The sequence below is a fragment of the Ixodes scapularis genome, unplaced genomic scaffold, assembly GCF_016920785.2.
Source record: "Ixodes scapularis isolate PalLabHiFi unplaced genomic scaffold, ASM1692078v2 PGA_scaffold5__190_contigs__length_132052651, whole genome shotgun sequence".
Classification (NCBI taxonomy): Eukaryota; Metazoa; Arthropoda; class Arachnida; order Ixodida; family Ixodidae; genus Ixodes; species Ixodes scapularis.
In genome coordinates this window covers 80,493,843-80,519,255 of record NW_024609880.1, presented here as the reverse complement: position 1 = coordinate 80,519,255, position 25,413 = coordinate 80,493,843, and the positions used below count along the sequence as shown (strand labels likewise).

The 25,413-nt window shown below is 43.5% G+C and overlaps 1 protein-coding gene across 3 annotated transcripts; it reads left to right on the top strand.

Annotated features, from left to right (window-relative positions):
* Positions 1-250: 250 nt before the first annotated feature.
* On the top strand, positions 251-13,407 carry LOC121837914. Of its 3 annotated transcripts, XM_042293781.1 has the most exons (9): positions 273-377; positions 1,552-1,675; positions 1,742-2,096; positions 4,945-5,030; positions 6,259-6,330; positions 9,348-9,395; positions 9,776-9,823; positions 12,535-12,592; positions 13,236-13,404. In XM_042293781.1, exons 4-9 carry the CDS (start codon positions 4,948-4,950, stop codon positions 13,254-13,256), a joined length of 330 nt encoding a protein of 109 aa, XP_042149715.1. In that variant the 5' UTR covers positions 273-377; positions 1,552-1,675; positions 1,742-2,096; positions 4,945-4,947; the 3' UTR covers positions 13,257-13,404. The 3 variants fall into 3 exon arrangements, with proteins under 3 accessions (XP_042149716.1, XP_042149715.1, XP_042149717.1); XM_042293782.1 differs by lacking the exon at positions 9,776-9,823 and having other exon boundaries at positions 251-377; positions 1,552-2,096; positions 13,236-13,278; positions 13,354-13,407; XM_042293783.1 differs by lacking the exons at positions 273-377; positions 9,776-9,823 and having other exon boundaries at positions 707-1,675; positions 13,236-13,278; positions 13,354-13,407.
* The last annotated feature ends 12,006 nt before the right edge of the window (positions 13,408-25,413 follow it).

Here is a 25,413-nt window from a genome sequence, read left to right as displayed (position 1 = left end):
AACGATACGTTACAGCCTCGTTTCTCGAGAAGACAATTTCCATCGCCAACAGGCGCGCGCGCGCGCGCGCAAGCAATTTGGACCACAGTTTGGACTTCGAACTGTTCGAACTTCGAAGGGAGCGAGCCCGGCTGGCCCGGCGCGATGCCGGCGTCGCCGGCGTGCTGGCGAGCCGCCAAGACGAGCACGACGAGCATGCGCAGTGCGCAGCGTGCAGCGGGCGGGCGTCGGTTGCGCCGCTGTCACCGCTGTGTCTGTGTCAACGACTGTGTGTTGCGCGACCCGGCCAGCCTGGCCAGCCGGCGTGATTGGCGTTCGTCGCACTCTGTACTCGTGGGCATCGAGCGAAACCTACACACTTTCAATTGCTTCGAAAGGTACGTATACACGACTCTATTACTTGCAGCATTGAGTGCTTTGGCGTACGCGGATCAAAGTAAACACCGAAGAACAGAAAGGAGACGTGAAGTTTTTAAATCGAGGCCTTTTTGAAGGCCTGTGTTCCCTGTTGAAAGCACCTAGCTGTGCTCTGTTGCAGGCGTCATTTCGACTGCGTGTGCTCCAATGTAACGTCAGTCACTGTTCACACTCGGCTAGCTTTGACAGTTTGTTATCTGATGTGCGAAATAGACGTAGAAACCAGCGCCGCGTCTCTTTCGGATGCTCAGCCTCCAGCCCCCTTCCTTCCGGCGTGCTTTCTGCCGCGCCCGTTCGGCGCATTGGATTCGCGGGCGCGTCAGGCTCGTTCGAAGAGGCGTCTGAAGCTGACGAGTCGCCGAAGTGTACCGGAGCTTCTCTTTGGGAAAGTCGCAATCGACGCTCGGCGGCTCGGCTCTGAGCTCGTACTTTTCTCCTCCCGGGTATACCGTGCCGATGAACGAATTTGAAAAAGCGCTAGCGAGTGACTTTGTGACGCCGCCCAACTGTCCTTCTATCAACGGCGCAGAGCAAATGATGTACAGAAAAAAAAAAAAAAAACGCGTTTTTTATATTTTGTTGGCTATGTTTCACCTCAACACAAAGTGAATCGCGGCTGTACGTCGGTTGACTCATTATTGTGCCTAGATTGTAACGGAACCTTTTTGGTGTGATCTTATTCTGATATCGTTATATCTCGCCTTTTCATCTTGGCTGCACACCTCTAGACGACATTCTACACATTGCACTCCTTGTCGAAATGTCGCTGGTGCTTGAGACTAATTGGAAGTCACTGTTTGCTCACTCCTTGGTGCACACATTTTATGTTCAACATCAGTTATCTGAAGGAGGCTCCATGAAACCCTGGAATTTGTTTAGAGGTACCTCTACATACTGTGTTAGAGTGCTGTTTTGTGCGTTGTAGGTTCGCACAAAACCAAATTGCACCTTGTAATATACCCTTTGACTGTTTACTACAATTAAAGTTGCAATGAAACATTGGCCACGAGAGGTGACTCGGCCAAAGTGGCCAACAAATTCCTCACATAGTTTTCTCCATGGGTCATTTTGGATGTTGACAAATTTTCTTGTGAATAATGAGTGTTATGCACATATGTTTCTTCTACTTTTCAGACAGGTACTTCAGTTAGATAAACCCCAGCAAAAGCAGCAAGAGAGTCTCGTAGGGTCACACCAAGGATAATGGCATTCCTGCTCGAGTCCCGGGTCTTCTCACCGAACTTCACTGAGCATAATGGTACATTCCCTTTCCTTAACTTTGTGGGAGCCAAGGGTGAAAGACGACGCAGAGGGCACGTGACAGGCGGTCGGCGGAGAAAGAAGTCACGAGCTGGCGCGAGACAGTGCGTGCTGAGCGAGGCTGGAGCTGGGCAGGAACATCGGAGCCGGGCTGCCTGGCTTGGAGCGGTCCACCAGCGAGGTTCAAACCGGACCGGTAGAAGCGGCGAGTCCTGGCCATCTAGCCTAGGCCACGACGATCCCGGGGTGGTTCCGCAGCGAGACTCGGGCAGTGATAGCCCGGGACAGCCAGCCTACGCAGCGCTGGCATGGGAAGGACGATCCGCAGGCCTGGACACTGACTGTGAGCTCTGATCGACGGACGACAACAAGGGTCGGCATGCCTGGACTGCTGGCTCTGAACGACGGGCAACCGTGAGGTAGTAAACTTATTCGCTGTCTTCTCGGTGCTGTATGTCACTCCCTGGGTGACGGGCGGAGCGCATACCGATTGGGCGGTGATTATTAGTAGCTAAGCGAACTCCATAAAGAAACCAGTATTAAAATGGCACATCCAACGTGAGGCTCATTCGGTATGCCTCTGCTTCTAGTTTTCCCCAGGGAGTCATACGGATTCGTTGAGCGGGTTGTTCACTAACGCTAATAATGCCCGTTGAGACAAATATGTTGGAATTTTGGCGACTTGTCTCACGGCAGACCTCAGCAGGTGTCTCCTCGAATCAAGTACCTAAAGGGCTCGAAGAACGAGGTTGAATACACGCTTTCTCGGGTACCCTAGAATAGTGGTTGGCAGGAGACGGGGAGCGCGGTTAAGATGTAAGAAAGTCGTCTCGAGAGGCAGAGGAGAGTCACGGCATGTTCGCTGGAAGGCAGGATAACGGGTGGCAGGAGGGGAAACAGCCAGGACTCATTGCAGATTTAGGATTTAGGCTTGGGGTGATGCGGTAGGCAAGTAAGCGCTTGTCGAGGCCTGGAGTGCAGATGGGTTTTTGACAGTGGGTGTTGGAAAGATTGCGGAAATGGCAGTTGACACCGGGAACACTGGCAGACGAGATTGTCAGCGGGTGTCGGGTAAACTGGCGGAAATTGCGGTTGGCACCTGGAACGCTGGCAGGCGAGTTAATGAGCACTATGATTTGTAACTGCTGGGCCAAGACGGCTAGTTTCTTCGCGTCAGTCCAACAGTCGACAAAAGGCGGAGGGACGACTCTCCCTTGAGGGGGGTCGTTCCAAGAAAGCTATGAATTGATTTAGATGATTCTTTCTCGACTTCACTCTGGCCGGTCGTGGCACTGACAGCAAGACTTTTAATAAGTTATGTCGCGTCACGGCCTGGCCGGGGATGCACCGGTAGACCTTTAGGTGGCTTGTAGCTGTCCAGCTTGCCTTGAGGTGTGAACGGTTGAAGCGGGCTTGCTCGCTGAGCGTGAACGGTGGAAGCAAGCCTAAGGCCCACTTCAGACGGGGCAATTTCCCCCAGCAACTTAATGTCGCAACACCAGCAACACAGGCCGCCTGCGTTCAGACGCTGCAACCAAATTGCTACGACTTGCCATCATCATCATGAAATTTGATTTTTCTTGCACTATATAGACGCACAACTACGTGCTAAAAACATGTTTTTATATCTTTGACTGGCATTAATACTCACTCATGTTTCTGAAAAAGTTTATTTCCAAAAACGATCCATTTGAAACCAGGACCAAGTCTTCAGCTGTCATCCTCACCACCACAGGGGTGTCACGTGAAAATATTGCGTCCCTGATTGGCTGCTGCCGCTTCAAACTTTTCCAGTTTGTTCGAGTTGCGTGTCTGTTTTAAGCCGAACCTGATCTCAGAAATTTGTGCTGATCTGGGAAAACCTAGGGAATTACCCGCCAGCAACCTCAAAATTGCTAGAAAAGTAGCCCCATCTGAAGCGGGTTTTAGGGAACTGAAATCAAGGGCAGTGGAGCTCTGGGTTCAAACCCACCTGGAGACGTTTCTTTTCTTTTTGCCTTTTTTTTAGTATACAGTATATATATATTTATATTTATAAATAATACTTTTTTTAAGTTTTAACGTATAGACGCATAATTTACACACTAATTCACATTAAGAAGTGCTTTTATTCACACACTGTGGCTCCCTAGTGCTTGCAATAGCTTCTTGCTAAGCTATTGCAAGCTCTGCAAAGGGAGGGGCATCTTCCCACCCTTTGCAGGCTGTAAAGCTGTGGCTTGCACAGCTCTAGCAGGTCGCACCTCGCACACTGGCTCCATCATCAAGCATAGGGGCTGCATGAGTCGCGCCACACCGTAAGGCTATATACGGTCGGGTCACAGCACCTGGGACCATTCGTCGCTGCATTCAGCTGTGGTATGGTGGCATGGCCAGGCCATGAAGCAGGGGTACAACTTGGAAATGCTCATCTTCATCACATTTGAAGCACATTTTTTTATTACTTTTGTGTCGAGTTGTCAGCATTTTAAGGGTGAGGAAGCAAGCAGCAGCGAGAGCAAGAAAAAAAATTGAAAGCCGCTCTTATTGAGAATTTATTACAAGCACTAGGAAGCCGTGGAGTATTCTTAAAACGCTTCTAAAGCTGAATTAGCATATAAATTATGTGCTAGTGCCTCAAAAATAAAAAAAACAAACAATTTAAGTATAATTAATAAGGATAAACATATACACCTGGAGGACTTCAACCAGAACAACACAGTCTGTAAATTTGAAATTTGACACCATAAACCGCTTGGCCACCACCCAATTTTATTTTTAGGTCGTTTATCGAGGTATATGAATTTCATTTGCAGCTGTGGGCTGCAAGAGAGATAGCCTTATTTTCATTTACTTTACTATTCCCACCAAATATGGCAAGTGACCAAGAATAGAACGTCATTTGTCGGCCGAGGCACTGTGCTTGCATCAAGGCAAACTAGCCTGGCTTGGTAGGCTTATATTTTGTTTCATCACCCGTTTAGGGTTCTGTTGTCGCTCATCAAAAGAAAAAAAAACTAAGTCTGACTTATTCTGGTGTGCAGGTACCCTTGGCAGTAAACTCTGCTAAATGGGGCAAAATATATATTATACATTTTTTAGCAAATATGCATTGTTTTAGCAAAATGAGCTACACTATTTGACTAAGGTGAAACAGAACGAGCCTTTCCACCTGGGTCTGTTTCCATCTTTCGCAGACACTATTTCCTGGTTTTTGTGGTTTGTATCAGACTTTTGTGTCTCTGACCGGCCAAAGCATCTGTGTTAGACTCAGACTGGTTTCTTTAGGATATGTGCAGGTATTCTTCGCAACAAATGGCTGCCAATCATGAACACGAGTTTGTTCTCGGCCACCAAGAGCAAGTATTTTCAAGGTGAGCTATTGGCTGCCTATATTTTATTTATTTATTTATTTGGTGATACTGCCAGCATTCTGTGGAACTCCCAGGCAGGAGGTGTACAAAAACAATATTCAAAGACAAGCGGAAGTAGTACAAACAAGCAGACAGCGCCACTACTCAACAAAGTGCGAGAGTAGTGCTTCAATAAAAGCATCTAATGATCTCAAATCAAAACACTTTCAAGAAGCTTATTCCACTCACACGTGGTTCTAGGAAAAAAGGATGCTTTGAACAAAGTGGTTCCACACAATGGTTCGACAAGTGTTAATTGGTGTTTGCCTCTCATGGGCCTTGTTTCGTTAAATAAAGTGTAATCACAGAGACGCAGTCGCAAATTACCCTGTATCATATTATAAAGAAACTTCAGCCGTCCTGTTTTTCTCTGGGTTGCCAAATCACTCAATCCCGATCTTGGGTACAAATCTGAAACTGATGACATAAAACCATAATGGTTGTACACAAACTGCAATTTTTTTTTTTTTTTGCACAGTCTGTAACATATTGATTGACAGCTTTGTATGAGGGTCCCATACAATACATGCATATTCTAGCATTGGTCTTATGATGGTTTTATAAGCAGTCAGTTTAGTTTCAGGTGAACACAGGTTAATATTTCGTCTTAAAAACCAGAGCTTCCGCATTGCTTTACGAGCTATAAACTCAATGTGTGCACTCCATGACAAATCAGAGGTAATTAAAGCTCCGAGGTATTGATATTGGTTAACAGTATCGAGTGGTACTCATTTGATAGAATATGTAAAAAAACAAAGGGTTGTTCTTCCGCGTCAAGGCCATTTCAACACACTTTTTACAGTTTAAAACCATATTCCATTTTATGCACAATGCATGAACCAAAGATAGACATTAATTTAATTCTTCTTGATCAGACGGGTTGTTTACCTTAGCAAATAAAACACAATCGTCAGCAAAAAATCGGCTTTGCACATTGGGGTGGTGTATCTTTAAATCGTTAATAAAAATTAAAAACAAAAGTGGCCCAAGGACCGAGCCCAGGGGCTCGCCCGAGAAAACGGGTGACTCGGGGGGGAAAAAACGGTCAACACTAACACACTGCGTTTAGTGTTTCATTCCCCTTGGATGCCATTTCCTATGTGTAGTGGTCTTGCATTAGTATTTTTTGTCTCCCTTCTGCAAAAACACCCAAGTTTAATTAAGACCGGGTTCTTTCTTATACATGCAGGTCTTGGTGGCAAGCACCAGCCAATCAAGGCCAGAAGTTTGCTCTTTGCCGCTCATCGCAAGTGTTTTCAAGGTGAGTGATTGATGCCTATCTGAGTTGTGTGTTTTATTCCTCACAGACACTCTATTTCCGGTCTTTATAGTGGTCTTGTGTCAGGCTTTTGTGTCTCTGTGTGGCCAAAGCATCTGTATTAGACTAAGACTGGGTTCTTTAGAATATGTGCAGGTATCCTTCGCAGCAAATGGCTGCCAATCAGAAACACGAGTTTGTTCTCGGCCACCAAGAGCAAGTATTTTCAAGGCGAGCTATTGCCCGCCTATATCAGTGATGTGATGGCTGCGCCAATTGTGCCAAACTGCACCAAGGGGCTAACCCTGCTACATTTTGTCAAAATATGGGTAATCTGCGCCGAGCCTGCGCCAAAGGGCCAATTTTGGTCGCCTTTCAAAACCGAAACTAAACTAAGTACCGTAACTGAGCATGCATGAGCTAGGCGGCACAAACGGCCGCCCGACACAAAATATCCTGCATCAATCGTCCATGGTTTTTTTTAATGGTCTTTTCCCGCCATGCCGTCTCTTCTTTCACGCTCTCGTCGTCTCGTAAGCAATAATCTCGTCTCGCGATTTTTTTTTTTTTAAACGATAGATGTTGGCGTGTGTGTGTGCTGCAACGCTAGCGTGCTGGGTACCAGCCATGACGTGGTGCTGTGAAACGAAATTATATTTTGGCGCGGCGGGAGTTGCTGTTTGAGCTGAAGCTCTCGCTCCTGAAATCAACGGCCACACGACATTGCAGATATGGAGCTGCCTAAACTGAAACATAAGGACCGCCGCATGTTCATCAACATTCATGTTCTTGTTTAAAACATACGGTGCTACAAAAATCCCTCTCTAACTCAAAAGACTGCTGTGTCGAAGTGTTGATTACCTAGGTTTCTCTTGGTGGGCTTTCTTTCGAGAGGGACCCCGGTACGTGCAAAATGTGTTCTGAAGAAAAGTTGAAGTGAGCTAAAGCAAAGAAGGGAATGTCCGCACGCTGAACCCGCAGAGAACGCTTGTTTGTCTCGAGTTCAGTCGTTGCACAAAGCGACCCTGGCTCGCGTTGTCTTGCATCAATGCGCTCAGGTTCTTTTTTTCTGTGTTTAGCTCGTACCTCGCCTGCCGGCCTTGCAAGCACGCGGCGCTGGACTCTTTTTTGTCGCATGCTGGGCAGTTACATTTCGCATAGATTTTTGGCAACCAGTTGGGACGGAACGGAGAGGCATGCTTTCGGTTTCGATTAAACAGCCGTTTCGCTAGCGCGACAAAGCACATGCACCTGCAAGCCTGCCGGAGTTGCCCTCACGTGCATGCGAACCAACGATGCGAACATAATTGCACGACAGAGGCACCAGTCGGGACGCTTGCAATTTAGTGTTTTACATTTAATTACTTTGACGAAAATCTGGCACGTCGGCAATCAGTAAAACGGTGGCAAGCGGTTTTTCGGAATTGCTTGGCAATGCCTACAGCACTGTACACTTGTGGGATGTCGCAATGTCTCTTTGGAGACATTAAAATTGGACATTCAATACTACCCTAAGCTAAAGCAAAGCTTGCTCCAGCTTTGCAGAATGTTTCAAAAACCAAAAAGAAATGTGTCATGTCATTGGCATTTCAGTTACATCTTGAAAGACTCCCAGGTGGCCAAACTTGACCATAATTGGTTTATTTCGACGAGCAAGATTCCCTTCGCGTGTCCAGCATTTAAAACAAATATTTTAATTTTTATTAGAATATCTGCTTTAAAAGCTACTTTTGCTGCTCCAAAACACTGTTTTGGCTGCTCCGAAAGGTGCTCCAAAACGGCTTAGGCCAATCACATCACTGCTATATGAGTTTCAGCATTTGTCAAGGAGCGCAAAAATCAAAGCCCGGGGGTTGGCCATTGCAAAAATGTTGACTCGGAAGCGCATAGGGAGGAAGCTTTACAAAAGTATCCACCTGCCTCTACAAGTGAAACCGAAACTAAGAATGTGGGTTCCATTTGAAAAAAAAATTGTCAGCCCGAATTAACTCAAGGCGCCACGGAGCAAACAAGCCACGGTACGAGTAGGCTTGGTTCAGGCTTTTGTAGGGGTGGTCGATGACTCGGTGTTTTCTAAAAAGTTATCTTTTTCTAAAAGTGTGGTGGTCAAATATTCGGGGATGGGCATTGAGTCAGGATCTTAAGGTAAAAACTTCATCCACATGCCGGGATTCATGTGCCTTGTCCCCCTAGCGAGGGGGACAAGGCCTTCAAAATTTTAGGTTCGCAAAATTGGTGCGTCGGTATTGACGTCTCATTTTACATCAGGCCTCTCATTTTAAAACTCACTATAAATGACATGTCTAAAATTCGTTTGGGTGTACTTCCTTCCAGCAAGTATATGGTTCTGTCTCAAAAGGTCTAATCTGATGTTGACTGCACCTCAGGTCTCCACCGACAATTCATCAGGACGAGACCCAACCGGGACATTAGGGATGAGTGGCTTAAGCAAGGAAGGCTACATATACGACAGCTTCTTGCGGACAAGAACCGAAAATAGATAGACGGTGGATGTTTCATTTGCTATGCCTTTTGGCATGCACATTCTGTTTGTTATGATTGAAAATTCCTGCAGAGTTCAATTTCAACTATTGTAAAAAACCGAGCATGCGCTCAGATCGCAGAAGCGCCTACCCTCTGATTCGAAACGATCCGCAAATAAGCAAAGGGCATACCAGACACCCATACACCTGTTTTGAGCCATGCTCAAAATATTAAAAGAGCACATAAGCGTCAGGTGCTTTGGCGTCTTTGCCACAATGGCGCCGGTTGCAGAGCTGACAGACCTGTGACTGGCACAAGCCATGGCATGGCCTTTGGGAACCAGGGAATCGAGATTTAAAAAGAAACACAGAAATTGGAGGCGGGTGGTGAAGGTGGGCAGAGTTAACAGAAAACAAGGATGAAGGAAGTTCGTCGCATGAGGCATCTATGTCCCGTGCATATAATTTTGAGTGTGCTGTAGTTGGCTACTCAAAAAAATTGTTACTTAAACGTAACTAATCGCAAATCTCTTGCAGTTTCCACGGCCCACAAGCCAGCAGGCGCCAGTTCATTCTTGTTCAAAGGTGAGGATTCTAGATTTTCTAGATTGCTCTGAAGCAGCAATACTGAAGCCAGACAAGCGGTACGGCATATTTAATTGACGGAGCCCAGAACGACTGGGGACGCTTTCACTGAAGCTTGTTTTGCTGCTTGTATTGCAGCAAAACAAGCTTCAGTGAAAGCGTCCCCAGTCGTTCTGGGCTCCGTCAATTAAATATGCCGTACCGCTTGTCTGTCTGGCTTCAGTGTTGCTGTAGGCGACAAAGCATGTGCCAAGTTTTGTCACAAGAGGCATATTATGTCACGCACATGTAATTTTGATTTTATCCGGCTTAGTGTGCTGTAGGTGGCTGGTCAAAGAAATTGGTACTTGGACGCAACTAATCGCAAATCTTTCTGGCAGTTTCCAAGGCCTAAGAGCCAGCAGGTCCCAGTTTGCTTTTCCTCAGAGGTGAGAATCCCAGATTCCCGAAGCACGAATACTGAAGCCAGACGACCGGTACAGCATTTTTAATTGACGAAGCTCAGAACGACTGGGGGCTCCTTCATTGAAGCTTATTTTTCTGTAATACACGCGAGCGCAATTGACGTATGCCTAGTTACGTCGCAAGAGGTTATCTATGTCCCGTGCATGTAATTTTTTTAATCTTTCCGACTTAGTGTACTTGAAGGTGACAGCGCAGGAAAAATCGAACTCACACCAGACACTCAGGAAGACAAGCACACGTGCTGAACTTACAACTCTTGTGTATTCGACTGCTTCATTTTTCTCTTCAGCGTCTGGGTTGACTTTTCAGAACGTGATAAGTAGAAGAAGTAGCACGAAATACAAAGGAAAATTCTAAAGAGAAGGCAAAAGAACAGTAAAAGAGAAGACAAATAAAGAAACGGAAAAAATATCAATACGAAACACATTTACAAATTGTCCCTCTCCCTCATCGCTATCATTTAGATAGAAATTGCAGCTCTTTGGTCGACAGCGCTATAGAAGGACTACTTACAGACTTGTCCTTCAGCTGTGCTATCCTTTCCGCTTCCATTATTTCTCTAGTCAATGCGTCTCTACTCCTACCTATTACAGAACAATTTTCAAAATGTGCTATACAGCCACAATCGCGACAATGGATTCCCAAGTGTCCAGCTACGACTCGGTGGGTGTTATAAAAATGCTCTCTTAAACAATCAGTCAAACACGTTCCAGTCTGGCCTACATACTCTCTAACACATGAGAGTGGGACAAAATATACAACTCCTTCAGTACAATTTACAAAGCTCTTTTGGTGCTTTTTCGAACTACCAACTTCCCGGTGTGCCGATCCGTTTACCTTCCGGCACAGGCTTAGAAGCTTATTTGGTGCTGAAAAAGCAACATTAATGTTAATGCAGTTACCTATCTTTTTTGGACCGTGCGAAACTTTATGTATATATGGAACAACGGCCGTCCTTTTCTTTTCTGTATTGCGTTTAGGTCGTTCACCCCATCTTATTCTCTTGAATAAATCCCCTGTCACGGCTGTAAGTAATGCACTAGGATATCCTGTTGACTTTAACCTGGCGATTTGAGCATCAAAGCTAACCTTAATTGAATGAATACATGACTTATTGCTTTTCAGACCGCGTCAGGATTTTTGCAAGGTGGTTTCCTTGAACTGCTCACCGTATATTTTAAATCTATGTTTGCATGTTGGGAGGGTAACACCTTTCTCCATAAAGCAGGGGTATGCATTGGTTCATGCATAGTACCAGTTTTGAGTAACCTTTACCTCGCGCATCGGGGCCGGATCCTTTCACGTAGCTTAGGTGCTTCTTCTGTTGTGAAGGTGTTTCGCTTTGTAGATGATTTTTTGATTGTGCTAGATTGTGCAGCTAAGGACTTTCAAATATTAGTCTCTAATGTTCTTTCCTGTTGTAAATCCTGTATAGATCCACCAGAAATCACTCATGAGCTCTCCACAGAAGGTTCCTTACGGTTCTTGGACCTCAGATTAATTTTTTCGGAGCATCATGTATGTTGGTCATACAAACCGAGAGGGAAGAAACCTCTTAATTTTCAGCCAGCACACTCCAAGCTTGTTAAGCAAGGCATTGTTAAATTATGTCTCACCAGTGTGCTTAATAAGTCTTGTATTCATTCACTTAAGGTTAGCTTTGATGCTCAAATCGCCAGGTTAAAGTCAACAGGATATCCTAGTGCATTACTTACAGCCGTTGCAGAGGATTTATTAAAGATAATAAGATGGGGTGAACGACCTAAGCGCAATACAGAAAAGAAAAGGATGGCCATTGTTCCATATATACATAAAGTTTCGCACGGTCTAAAAAAGATAGGTAACTGCATTAACATTAATGTTGCTTTTTCAGCACCAAATAAGCTTCTAAGCCTGTGCAGGAAGGTAAATGACGGCACACCGGGAAGTTGGTTGTTTGAAAAAGCACCAAAAGAGCTTTGTAAATTGTACTGAAGGAGTCGTATATTCTGTCCCACTCTCATGTGGTAGAGAGTATGTACGCTAGACTGGAAGGTGTTTGAATGATCGTTTAAGTAAGCATTTTTATAACACCCACCAAGTCGTAGCTGGACACTTGGGAATCCATTGTCGCGATTGTGGCTGTATAGCACATTTTGAAAATTGTTCTGTAATAGGTAGGAGTAGAGACGCATTGGCTAGAGAAATAATGGAAGCGGAAAGGATAGCACAGCTGAAGGACAAGTCTGTAAGTAGTCCTTCTATAGCGCTGTCGACCAAAGAGCTCCAATTTCTATCTAAATGATAGCGATGAGGGAGAGGGACAATTTGGAAAAGTGTTTCGTTTAGATATTTTTTCCGTTTCTTCATTTGTCTTCTCTTTTACTGTTCTTTTGCCTTCTCTTTAGAATTTTCCTTTGTATTTCGTGCTACTTCTTCTACTTATCACGTTCTGAAAAGTCAACCCAGACGTTGGAAGAGAAAAATGAAGCAGTCGAATACACAAGAGTTGTAAGTTCAGCGCGTGTGCTTGTCTTCCTGAGTGTCTGGTGTGAGATTAATTTTGCTGCGCTGTCACCGCCAAGTATGGTTCACCAACTCGCCCAAGCTTCCATCCTATCGACTTAGTGTACTTTACGGGGCTACTCAATGTAATTGCTACTTGAACGCAACTAATCGCAAATCTCTCTCCCAGTTTGTCCCAGTTTCCACGGCCTACAAGCAAGCAAGCACCAGTTCGTTTTTCCTCAAAGGTGAGCATTCCAGATACTTTAATTAGGTGCACGGTGTAAGATAATACTCCTCAGGTGAGGACAGCGCGCTCTTGGCCACAACCCGATGAAGTTCGCTCTTCACACTCTCTCTCTTTGGTTTCAAGCAACGTTAGCAGGTGACTCGTCGACCCGTGGGCACGTTCAAGACGGCTCGTGCCGCCTAATGTACCACACGCGCAGAGCTCCAGCGAGGTTCTCACACAAGCAGAAAGACCATGGTGTACCCGGGTGTCATGACAACGAGACAATGTTTTTCTGCTGTCACACAGTTCCGCCGTTTGGCCGCCGGTGACACTGTCAGTCGCGGGCACGGTGGCAGCCGAATGATGCAGTCTTTCGGATGCCCGTCGAACGAACACTATTTGATTCCTCGCGCCGCGCGTTCAGCCCCGGCGTGTCCTCACCTAAAGAGTGTATCTTTCACCGTGGTTAGGTGCAAAGCAGGAACTGTAAAGCCAGACGAGCCGATAGGTTTATTTAATTGACGGAGCTCAGAATGATCCGTGGCAGTGGAATGGAAGCTTATTTTTCCACAATCAAACGCAGACATAATTTTGAATCTATCCGGCTTAGTGAAGGATTGCTACTTGTTGCGAACTAATCACAAATTTTTATTTTGCAGTTTCTACATGGCTACAGCTAGCAGGTGCTGCTTTCATTAAAAGGTGAGGATTTCACATTCTGTTTCCAAACAGCAAGTTTTTGAATGAGGGTCCTAAACAATTAACTTTCTTTTGCAGTAAATGCCAGATCCTCCAGTTCAGGAATATGTTAAATATATTTGGTATGGATAAGCCCAGTGTTTTGCTTCTTTATTCATAATTTGACAACAACACTTTTTATTTGATCACTCAGAAATACACACAAGAAGAGACTGCGTTGCAAAGAAATGTCGTGCTGAACGTGATATTCCAACTCTCATATAGTTTTATCGGTAGCCGATATAATATATTGGATTCCAATATCCATAATACGCTGAGTATATTGGAATCGTAAACCCTTATTGGATCCCCATACGACATATGGGGATCCAATAAGGGTTTATACGGTATTGGATTCCAATATTTTCAGCGTATTATGGATATTGGAATCCCATAACAAATCCTTATTGTAATACAATACAATAAATGTAATGTTTTCCAATACACTGTCTATATTGTATTGCAATACAATAAGAAGATATTGTTTACCAATATCCATAATACGCTGTTTATATTGGGGTTTTCCAATAGGGATGTAGAGCAAGAGAAGGAAGAATAAAGAGCTGAAGAAATATTTGCGCAAAGAAGATTCCAGGAATAAAGTGAAGGGCGATTTCAGAGTAAAGCAGTGATTTGAGAAATTGCTTTAATTGGAAGCAGCCGAGAATAATTATACGGAAGATGGAACATTGATTCTAGCTCAGTTGAAGAGATGGAGCTGTCGATTTCTATGGGCACTTACCGACTACCGGTCTCTTTTATGCAGTCAGTGCCAGTGGTGCAACATGAAACTAGGATTGACCGGCGCAACTGGCTTTTCCGCCAAAGCTTTTTTGCTTCTTTTCGAAGCAGTTATTTCTTTGTTAAAACTTATAACACTGGTCCATTGTTATATAGCGAAGATGTCTCGCCCTAGTTTTTTTTTTATATGATGAAAACAAAATTATACAAACGGCTATCACTTTTTAAAGCAAGAGAAGAAAAACACTTGGTTTTCAAAGACACACACAGATTTAGTTTACTGCGTTAAATGATTGCCTTAGTTTTAGCCTCTACTATATTAAATTGAGAAGAGTGCCTCAGTGCCTAATCATTTTTGTTTCGATGCAAAAAATTCTATATCTATTCCTCTGCGTTCTTTTCGTTTTCCAGCAACTTCACGAATGGCTATCTTAATCTTTCTGAAATGGTTGTCCAGCTAAACAAGATACTCCTACAACCGTTTACAGTGATTCTCCGTTGGATCTGAGCATATTGTCACATAAGACAAGAGATAAAACACTGCAAACGAGAAATCTAAAACTAGCATTAGATGAAGTCTCATCAAAGATAAAAGCGGTGCACCGTGGGTATCGATGTCAGCGCGAGCAGCAAGATAGTGTAAGGCAGACTCGATGTAGGTGTTTACAGCTATCTTTATACAAGATCTAGGTTTAGAAAGAGCTAAAGGCGCATTTATAGTCCGTCGTAGCGCGGGCGCGTGCGGCATGGCGACATTAGGTCAGCAATGAATGGGTATTTTAAAGTTCACAAAAGGAAAGCAAAACTGAATACGCGGAGACTGCAATTTGTGTACTTTCTTGTAAAATTATAAAGTTTTTAATGTGTTCTTTTTTTTTTTTTCAAGGCATACAACTGTTCGTTCTACCCGAACACCGAACAACCCTGAAACAATTTTGTAAGCAATTTGACCCTAAGCATTATTAAAGTGTATAATTTGCAGCAGTATCTTAAACACATATACAAACATTTTATAAAGAAGCGCGAGCCCAATCCTGTAACGGGTTTTGGGTCTCCTTTTGAAACTACCGGAAGAAAGTACATCGCCTCAATGGTTCATTGCATGCAACGTGGTGTCGAGTACTTTTTATAAAGTATAATTATACTGGAGCAAAAACCTTCCGAAAAACTACTTGAAGGCAGAAAAAAAAGTAACGAATCAAACTGTATGTTTGTCTCATTAAACAATAGACGGCTAAGGGCTTTTTCTTTAGCTCGTTCATCAGTTTCTAATGAAATATACAACGTCTAACATTTTATAACCTGTACTTAAAGCAGGGCTCGTGGTAGTTTTAGTTAGAGCTGACGTTGCAATATTTAGTAAAAGTTTGCTTGTTTCAGTATTTTGATGATTCCGTGTGGCACACTGCATCAACAATTTACGAAGCTGTAGGCAGGCATCAACTTGGAAAGGGCATTGATGTTGCAGTTAAAACTTTGTGTTAGATCTTAGAGCCAGGAAGGCACATTTAAACAAGTCGTATTTAATATTGACTAAATGAAACTAGCACTACAGTAATAGCTTCAAATAAAGTCTATGTAAATTGGAACATTAAGAAAATGTAAAAATGAGAATATTGGAATACGAACATAAATTCGTAGCTTTGTGGTATAATAAAAAAAAAAAGAAACACTTTTTAGAGCGCAGCTTTTAGGCGGCCGTTCTAGGGTTGAGCGGCGTTGGCATCGGCGTAACCACCCTTTGCTTTATGGGACGTTTCCCCGCTAAATATAGTGGGAAAATGTTCCCGCTAAACTTAGTGGGACAATATTTTTGCGAAATTTAGCGGGGAACTTTCCCTGTTACATTTAGCGGAAAACTTTTCACCCTAAATTTAACGGGAAGGTTTCCCGCTAACTTTAGCGTGCTAGGTTTCCCAGCTAAATTTAGCGAGGAAATGGACGTCACGTGACCGCAATACCAATTCAGTTTCCCCGCTAAATTTCGCGGGGGAAATGACGCCACGACATCGTGTCACGTCAATTATAAAAAAAATAGCGGCAGGAGGAGAGGAGGTGGAAAGGTGGAGGAGGAGGAGGGGAGGAGGATGAGGAGGAGCGGAGGAGGGGAGGGTACAGAGGAGGAGGACGGCATACCCTCCCCTCCGTACCTTTACCGCCTTCTCCTCAAGAGCCGCGCTCTAGTTTGGCATTACAGATAATAGTAAACGTCTTTCATTCTTTGCTTGAAGTAACAGAGAAGGTGCAGGCGAGTTGGTGAACTTTCTTCATCTTGAACGCCGGACACTAGGACCAAAAAAAGTGGACAACACACACACCCAGGCAATGTCTGTAATACATTAATTTCCAACGTCTTTTTTTTTACTGACAAGCAAGGGAAAACAAGAAAAAAAAAAGATCGCTACAATGTTCAGGCAGCGCAAACAACATATTCATGTAGGTTTAGAAAGAGTTATATACGTAAAAACAGGGGACGGGACAACACATCTTTCAACTTTCATATGCCCTGAAGTATATATACTACCTGATTCTGAGAAGTTGCCATAATCAATGCATAATGACTGATCAGGTGTGTTTATAACATGTGAACCCTGTGGGTTTGAACTTGTAGTCGGTTTATTTTGAATATTGACTAATTTGGGCCTCTCCAAGCTGGAAAAAGCCGCAAATCAATGTTTTTCTTCTGTCCAATTTTCCCGCAATTCGAAAAAAAAAGAAAAAAAAACTTTTACGAATTTTACATAACATTTATTTCTATTTATTGTTTTCACATCATCGTCGGCTTCTTTGTATTGAACGTTCAGTGTACATTTATACTTTGTATTAAGTTCGGCGTCTATGCCAGTAAGATTGGCGCCGCACTTAAGGATGTTCTGGCCTGCAACCTAGGTATCAACTGCACAAACATTTAATTCTTCGCTAATTGACGAATTTCGGACGCCCCAGTAGGGATTCGAAACCAACTAAAACTAAGATGACTGCGGCGGCCAAGTGGTTATCATCATTTAGTTACAACCAGCGCATCAAGCTTTAGATCTCACGTCAGTCTACACTCTAAGAACCTGGCACGTTGACCTTCCTGAAAATAACTCGGGGAAACCAATCAGTTCAATCCACAGAGGGAGCATGGCGCAACACGAAGCTGTAAATTTCTTGATATCAAAGAGAGGCAGTCTGCCCTAGAAAACTGAACGTTGCGTTGGACGTGCTTATGTTACGATCAGAGCTATCTCACAGACTGCATTTCGTTGAAGTCCTAAACATATACTTTCAGCTTCGCGATTCGCCAGTCTGTAGACTGCAGAAATGGGTTCTCCCGAGCGGTTTTCAGAAAAGTAAACGCATCACATTAGGGTGCTTTAAGCATTCAGTTAAGTACCATCTTTTTGACTCGCTATACACTTGGAAAAAGCGACCATTAATGCATTAATACAATTCGTTCGCCGTTCCTGGTAACTCTTCTCTCTGTCCCGAACCCTATGACAACTAAGGTTCTTCTTCCGTACCTTTACATTTACAACAACAACAAAAAAGTGTGTCATACGTTCATAGTTTACAGTTCTCTCGAACCATCACACTTTATAAACAGCGCTGTCCCGTTTCATCACACCAAATTTGTCCGCAGAAACCGCAGCACAGTTGTCCCCAAGTAACAATTTCGTAACCTGAGGCAGAGCTTGAAAAATCCTACTTTACAAAGAACACTTCTGTCCTAATGCGTTCCTTCAGGCGAAAATCGACGTGAGGTGTCTATTAACTACAAATATGACTCGGCGACTGGATGAACCTACAGCATCCTCAGCACGGACAAAAAAAAAAAAAAAAAACCGTATAACTAAATAAAATGCAAACGAAAAGCTTTAGGAGGATATGACGTTGCTCTTGAGTCTTTCCAAAGTGTGAAAATAAAACCAACAGCATCAAAAAGAAAGTAATTCTGCTCCGAACACGATCTAAGAAAAGAATCAAATATACGATAATACGAAGAAAGACCAAGACGGGAGGCACTTCGGATGGACACTGGCGCTAAAACTAAGTAAACCTGAACGCTGTCTTCTCTGTGAACACTTTTTGCGAGAGCTATTTTATTTTTGAAAAATATCCTTTGAAATTCCACCTAGGCAGAGTGCGCTGGACAAGAGCTATGTGAAACGATCCATATACAATATCCGCACACAAGAAAGAAAGAAACAAAGCTGGATCGATGGACTTAGACTTCGTCTCGCAATAAATGCCGGAACTGCAACATGAACGGCATGGAGTGTTCGAGAAACATACTTTGATCAATCATTGATCATCGCAGCTTTTAAAACTATTTCACCATCGGATGAAACAACACTTAAGTTAGTTGTTTTTGTGATCATACGAAAGTTTGTATAATCTACCAGTAACTTGAGCTCTATATGTACTGGTGATAATTTTCATTTGCAATGCAGATTTCGGCAATAATGGCGAAGCAATCTGTCACGTTACCAGCAGCAGTTGGCAGCGTTTTTTCGCCAATCGTAGTGTGCAGTAAATATAGTTTTTTTTCTTCTGCCATTCTAATTAAGTTGCGAACAAAAAAATGCAGTTACCTCTACGAGTGGCATTCTTAAAGTTCGTATTATCGGCACCAAGATTGAAAAAAATAACAACAATAGACGCATCATCACGTGAACGCGTCTTTCTGGTTCCGGCTCAGTATGACCATCGCGTGCTTTAGTAGGGCAGAACGCCGCAAGGGCGTCGAAACAAACATGGCATCCGTCGGGAACGTCGAAGCACGTGCACAGCTCCGTTTTCTCTCTTTAAAGGAAAACAATGCCAGGGGCAGTCGTTCTTTGCATCCTTTTTCTTCTTCCTCTTCTCTCGCACGAAGACTCAACAGCGTGCAAAGCATTCTAAGAACGACGACCAAGCGCGAGCTGAAGAAGAGCGTTTTCTGAAAACTCAAAGTAAGTTCTATACTCATGTCCTCCGGAAGGTTGCCAACGCTGGCAAAAGTAAATGAACTTGGGGTGGCTAATATGTAAAGAAAGACTGAACTACTACCCGAGTTTCATTACTGATCATTTCTTCCTGACAATAATATGAACTCTATGGACGCCCCTCGTACACAGGAATTATTTTCTTCCCCATCGCAGACACGAAAGGCCTGACGCTCAGCATCGCAGAATTAAAGCCCCTCCTACGCGGGAAAGCGTAAGCCATGCATGACTAGAGCAATTCTTAGCACATGGCCTCTCGATCCCCTATCGACGCCGGACACCTCAGTTGGCAGTTGCCCGTGTTTCTGCAGAGCTTTACGTGGGAGCCTATAGCGCGTTGCTTATCGGTTCACGTGGACTGAGCCAGCTGGGAACCGACGTTAAGCCTTTTATAAATTTTAAAGCAGCCAAAAGTTTTCCGCACTTTATTTTTTACTTTGGGGTATTTTTTAAGTGTGAATCATGCAGTAGCCTCTGAGTTGGGCAATACTCGCAGATTTTCGATGACTTATCAAGCAGCGTAGTTGTATAAACTCGTGAGCACTTAAATATCTTGTTTTGTTTTATCATCGGAGTCTTGAAATAGCTGCAAATGAAGTGTTAGTGTGGGTGTCAATAGAATTATGCCGCTGCGTATGTCATTTGTTCTTTTCTTAAGACTTATGATTTGTTTGAAAATTTTGTCTATGAAGATACGTCTGAGCACTTCAAGAAAGAGTAAACAGAATTTAATACATAATGGCGGTTCTTTAACGCAAAATGTTTTGAGGAAAGAAGTCCTTACCTTGTTTTTATGTGACATAAGCTGAACAAGTGAAAATTAACACAACCCTAAATTTCACGAACTAAGGAATATTTGTTTGCGTCTAAAACTGTTTATTAATTAGGATTCTGCTGGCCAATGCACATAGACATTAAGCTTCCATTCAAATAAGACGTACAAAGAAACTTCTTGAAACAAAAAACGTACATGGATGCACAATGCTATCGAAATATTTGAAAGGTAACCTTTGTCCGATTTTGCGAACAAAGAGCTGCCCAAAATATGTTGAAGTGATTTCTACCGAGTTTCACCTTTCTTTTATTTCCTTTTTTCAATGCGGCATGCATTTATTTCATTATTTTTAAATTAGTTATATCTAAAATCAATTAAAATCTCTATATATTTTCTAACATGTAGAGATACGCTCCAATAAAATATATGAAACCATGCTGGCGTATCGTGGATTGGCATGCGACAACAAGTAGCCCTGTTGTTCTTTCATAACCCTCGTTCGCAAGGCTCGTTCTTGTGCTTTATGACTCACAAGTAAAACTACATGCAAATAAAAATTTGAACTTTCTTTGTCGTACCTACATTCAAAACGTGACTTGAATCAAAATGGAACTTCTGCTTTCTTTAAAGGCATTAAAGTGTTAATGCTCCAAACCTACTTACTTAGCTTACGGTAATGTTCTTAGGAAGCGTTCGTCGAAAAACCGAGTTTGCTCCCAATAATCCGCATAAGTGCGGTATATTTATTTATTTGTGTAATTTATTATTCATTAACCTTATTATTTTTGTTGATTTATTTATTTAAGAATAAATAAATAAATAAATAAACAAAATCGATAAATAACACCGAAAATACCGCAGGTTAACAACACTGAATACATAGTTCGCCACAAAGTAAGAACAAAATGAACAATGGATGTAAATTATACATAATTACTTACAGCGCGACTGGGACAAGGACAGACAGAGGAGAAACACAGAAACACAGGACAAGCGCTGAACTAGCAACTGATTCTATTGAAAAGAAAAGACATGTGATGCTGCTGCTGCTCGTGCAGGCATGCCCCTCCGTGGCCCTGGCGCTTCTTCTTTCACTCAATGCGAAACCGGCCAAGTTATCCGAGATCCAAAAAGCCGATCTCGCTCTTCATCAAAGTCACTGTGGGCTGGCTCACACACAAGGATCCGGTTTTTGTTATGTGGTACGTCTCCATCATTTCTCGAGTTAGTTTGTGGTTGTGTCGGAACATCACTGTAGTCTTGTTGAACAGGGGTTGGCATCCGCAATCCCGGCAATGCATCGCGAGATGCGTGTGAGCTGTTCCTTTCATAGAACTGTGGTGTTCTCGTAGTCTTATGTTGAGGCAACGCCCAGTTTGTCCTATGTAGGCACGCCCGCAGGAAAACGGAATGTTGTAGACCACACCTTCTATGCAGCCGACAAACTGCATTCCGTGTTTGATGCTGCAGCCGCTGTGAGACTTGGATCGTTATTTCTCGCGCGTTTGTTGACTGCGGAGCACACAGAGCTGAGCTTGTGACGAGCGGAAAAGACAACATTCACGTTGTACCTTGAGGCGACTTTCTTGAGTCCGTGGGAAAGGTGATGGATGTACGGTATGACTGAGGTTTTCTTTTTCTCTCTCTGCTCGAGGTCACATTGCTCGATCGCGGGATCTGTTTTAAGGTGTTTCACAATTTTTTCGCAAGCTGAAGAAATGACCGAATTAGGATATCCCGAATCCTTGAGCCGTTGAGCCGAATCCTTGAGCCGTTGAATTCGGGATATCCTAATTCGGTCATTTCTTCAGCTTGCGAAAAAATTGTGAAACACCTTAAAACAGATCCCGCGATCGAGCAATGTGACCTCGAGCAGAGAGAGAAAAAGAAAACCTCAGTCATACCGTACATCCATCGCCTTTCCCACGGACTCAAGAAAGTCGCCTCAAGGTACAACGTGAATGTTGTCTTTTCCGCTCGTCACAAGCTCAGCTCTGTGTGCTCCGCAGTCAACAAACGCGCGAGAAATAACGATCCCAAGTCTCACAGCGGCTGCAGCATCAAACACGGAATGCAGTTTGTCGCCTGCATAGAAGGTGTGGTCTACAACATTCCGTTTTCCTGCGGGCGTGCCTACATAGGACAAACTGGGCGTTGCCTCAACATAAGACTACGAGAACACCACAGTTCTATGAAAGGAACAGCTCACACGCAACTCGCGATGCATTGCCGGGATTGCGGATGCCAACCCCTGTTCAACAAGACTACAGTGATGTTCCGACACAACCACAAACTAACTCGAGAAATGATGGAGACGTACCACATAACAAAAACCGGATCTTGTGCGTGAGCCAGCCCACAGTGACTTTGATGAAGAGCGAGATCGGCTTTTTGGATCTCGGATAACTTGGCCGGTTTCGCATTGAGTGAAAGAAGAAGCGCCAGGGCCACGGAGGGGCATGCCTGCACGAGCAGCAGCAGCATCACATGTCTTTTCTTTTCAATAGAATCAGTTGCTAGTTCAGCGCTTGTCCTGTGTTTCTGTGTTTCTCCTCTGTCTGTCCTTGTCCCAGTCGCGCTGTAAGTAATTATGAACTCTTACCAACTCGCCCAATTGTCCATTTTGCTAAATTATACAGTTGAATGCTTCAGTTAATTCGACACTAGGAATAAGTGATACAAACACGATTATGTATCATGTTAAGAAAATGACACGTCTACGCCGGTGAACCAGAGGTGCGGAAAGAATTGATAATGCGTTTATCAGCAGATTTCTAAGTATAGTGTCGAGATGGGAAATTTTGAGCAAAACGCCGATATACTAGGAATTCTGCGGCGATGTAATGAAGTGAATAGGAGTGGAGACATTTTTTTTATATATTTTGATGTTACGCTAGCGGTGCAATTGTAATTATTCTAAACCAAAACTCGAGGATATGACCCGAAATAATCATAGTGAGTTAATAATTCTGGACGGTCTCGAGATCCCAAATTGAGGTCGCGAACTCGACGTTTAATCCAACTAATGTTTCATAAAAAAAGGAGAAAAAAGTAGCTTTAACAATAAAGGGACTGTACTATGTTTTCCATCAATTCCGACCGCAATAAAGGCTATGTTCCGATGGAGCCAATCAAGCAGCCCGAAAAGTGCATCGTGACGGAGCTCGTAGTTTTTGCACATTTTCTATTATCGGCTAACCCAATCACGTACATGCAAAAGCCCTGGATCACGACTCAGTCGCTGTGGCAGATTGGTTAAGTCGGCCATAGCAAAACACTTACAAAGACAACGAGCGCATTGACGGTGCAGCTTTTTTTTTCTTTTTTTTTTAGCGTCTCGATTGGCTTCATCGGTTCGTAGCGTTGTCTGGGTACGGATCGTGAAATGAAGTGCACTCTAAAAAAAGTCTGTGCGTCTACTTTCACGCACACGACTCGGAGAGCCAATCACCTCAACTTATGGAGGCAGCTCAGCGGATGACGATGCCGGAACATATGTTTAGACCAAAAAACGCGGTCTGAGTTGTGACATTAAGCAATGCAAGCGTGACGTTTTGCATTGCTTAATATCACAACTCAGACTGCGTTGTTTGGTCTAAACATATGTTTCCGCATCGTCATTCGCTGAGCTGCCTCCGTAAGTGGCGGTGATTGACTCTCCGAGTGTTTTGCGTGAAAGTAGACTTACAGACGTTTTTTAGAGGGCATAGAAAAAAGGTTACGTTTAGGATACAACCAAAGCTTGCGGTTAGCGTTAATTTTCCGAAGAGTTCCAGATTAAGGCATACGCATGCATTGGGGATGGGGACCCGGAAAGCGCACTCGCCCGAATGCCCGTCGATCCAGACATGGGATGGAAATCCTGGAAATAAGAAAGCGCATCCACCTTATGGAGGAAGGAGCCACGTGGGCAAAAAGATAAAGCAAACAATGGTCCCAATGTGGATGCGGAAAAATTGGTTCGGCCGCGTTCGCATTGAAGCGATGGTTTTGCGTGAATTACATTAGGCTCCGAGGAAATATCCGGAAATTTATGACGCATATTAGGTTGCGCGCGAATCTCGTTCAGATGTCAGTGGGAATGGTGACGTAGCGTGCCCGGGGCGTTTTCTTTTTTTGAATGTTAAGTCTACTTCCACTTCGTTCAGAAAGTAAAGTACTTTTTTTTTTAGATTTGAGATTTGCATGTTATAAAGTATATAAGCACCAATTTATGTGAACTTAAATTCCAGAAATGGTATGCACCGTAAAAAAAAAAATGAAAAAAAAAAAATCTACTTTTTTTTTTGGTGACGTTTAGAGTCTAGGGCTCGAGAAGCCCCGAACTCTGAACATGCAATGAAGTTACTCACCAAGTTTGAGAGGAATGTTTAAACCGTAGAAATAAAAAAGTACCTACAGCGCATTACAAAAAAAAAAAAAAAAAGAAGAAAAACTTTATGTTACTGGTGAAACACAACAACAAATTACGAGGCAGGAAGTCATTTTCCTTGGAGTTTTTCTTCTTTTTTTTTTTTTTTTTGTAATGCGCTGTAGGTACTTTTCGATGTGACTGAAAGCCTTTCACTTTGCACTCTATATACTCGTGCCTTTATTGATCTGCCTTCATGTACTTTCTTCCCATCTGCGTCACCTTCACCGCACCTTCAGTGCTTTTTCTCGAGCTCCGAATTTATTTTAGCTCCTATTTATTTTCCAGCAGTGTCTCGCGAAAACCTGAATCTCTCTTAATCCCCCGCAAGCTTAGTCTGCCTCTCATTAAACACTCCCTCTGATCCAATTGCCGTCCTAGCTTTTCATTCTCCTGTTTGTGCTTTTTTTTATACCCCGAAAAGTTCAACACAAGTAAAAAGAGGTAAGCGGGGTAACACCCGGAAAAGGTGAGCAAGACTTGCGGCTGCGCAAGTGCAGCACTTAAAATTTAGCGACTACCTAAATTATGCGTATATCGCGACCTAAGGATATCGATAATAGAATAGGCCAGCTGAACGTAACAGCCCATGGTAAGGAACACGTAGCGTAGGACCTAACATTGCTACGTCTTTCCCAAATGGGTAGTATGACCTAATAGAAAAGATTAATCATGCTTTCACCTGCCGATCAATACTGTAATGGCAGTCATTTGAGGGTTTGCCGGTGTTTGTGTAGGAATGTGTTAACTCCGCGCTTCCAGCGTGTTTTGTTACACACACCATCAAAGTGGTCGTCGAAAGTAGCCAGTAACGCAGATACTGTGACGACAAGGAAAGGCATCCTGGGAGTGACATCACGTAGTGTAACCGTAGGAGGGCGCCACCAAAACATATTTGAACGCTATAACCCCCCCCCCCCCCCCTTAAATCCCGTCTTTCTAATTAAGATTTCAGCGGTAAGACCACAAACGAGGGCCCCAGTTCTGCAAAATATGGCGCAGAGTTCAATGGCTTATCGTTAATTTCCTCTATATTTAGAAAGAATTTAACTGCCAAATTAAAAAAAAAAAAAACACGCTAAGTGGTGCAAGCAGTCGCCCTATTGAAACGGATTGCCGTTTGCATGCAGGCACTCATCCGTACACTCCCGAACACGTCCGCAGATGTCCGGAACAATATTCTAAATGTTGTGGTAAGACAG

Bases quoted from the DNA above. Each gene is read 5' to 3' on its own strand.
- LOC121837914 (XM_042293781.1), top strand. From the start codon at position 4,948: ATGTGCAGGTATTCTTCGCAACAAATGGCTGCCAATCATGAACACGAG. The intron at 5,031-6,258 runs GTGAGCTATTGG...TTATACATGCAG, and splicing joins CAAGAGCAAGTATTTTCAAG to GTCTTGGTGGCAAGCACCAG. The intron at 12,593-13,235 runs GTGAGCATTCCA...TTTATTTTGCAG, and splicing joins CAGTTCGTTTTTCCTCAAAG to TTTCTACATGGCTACAGCTA.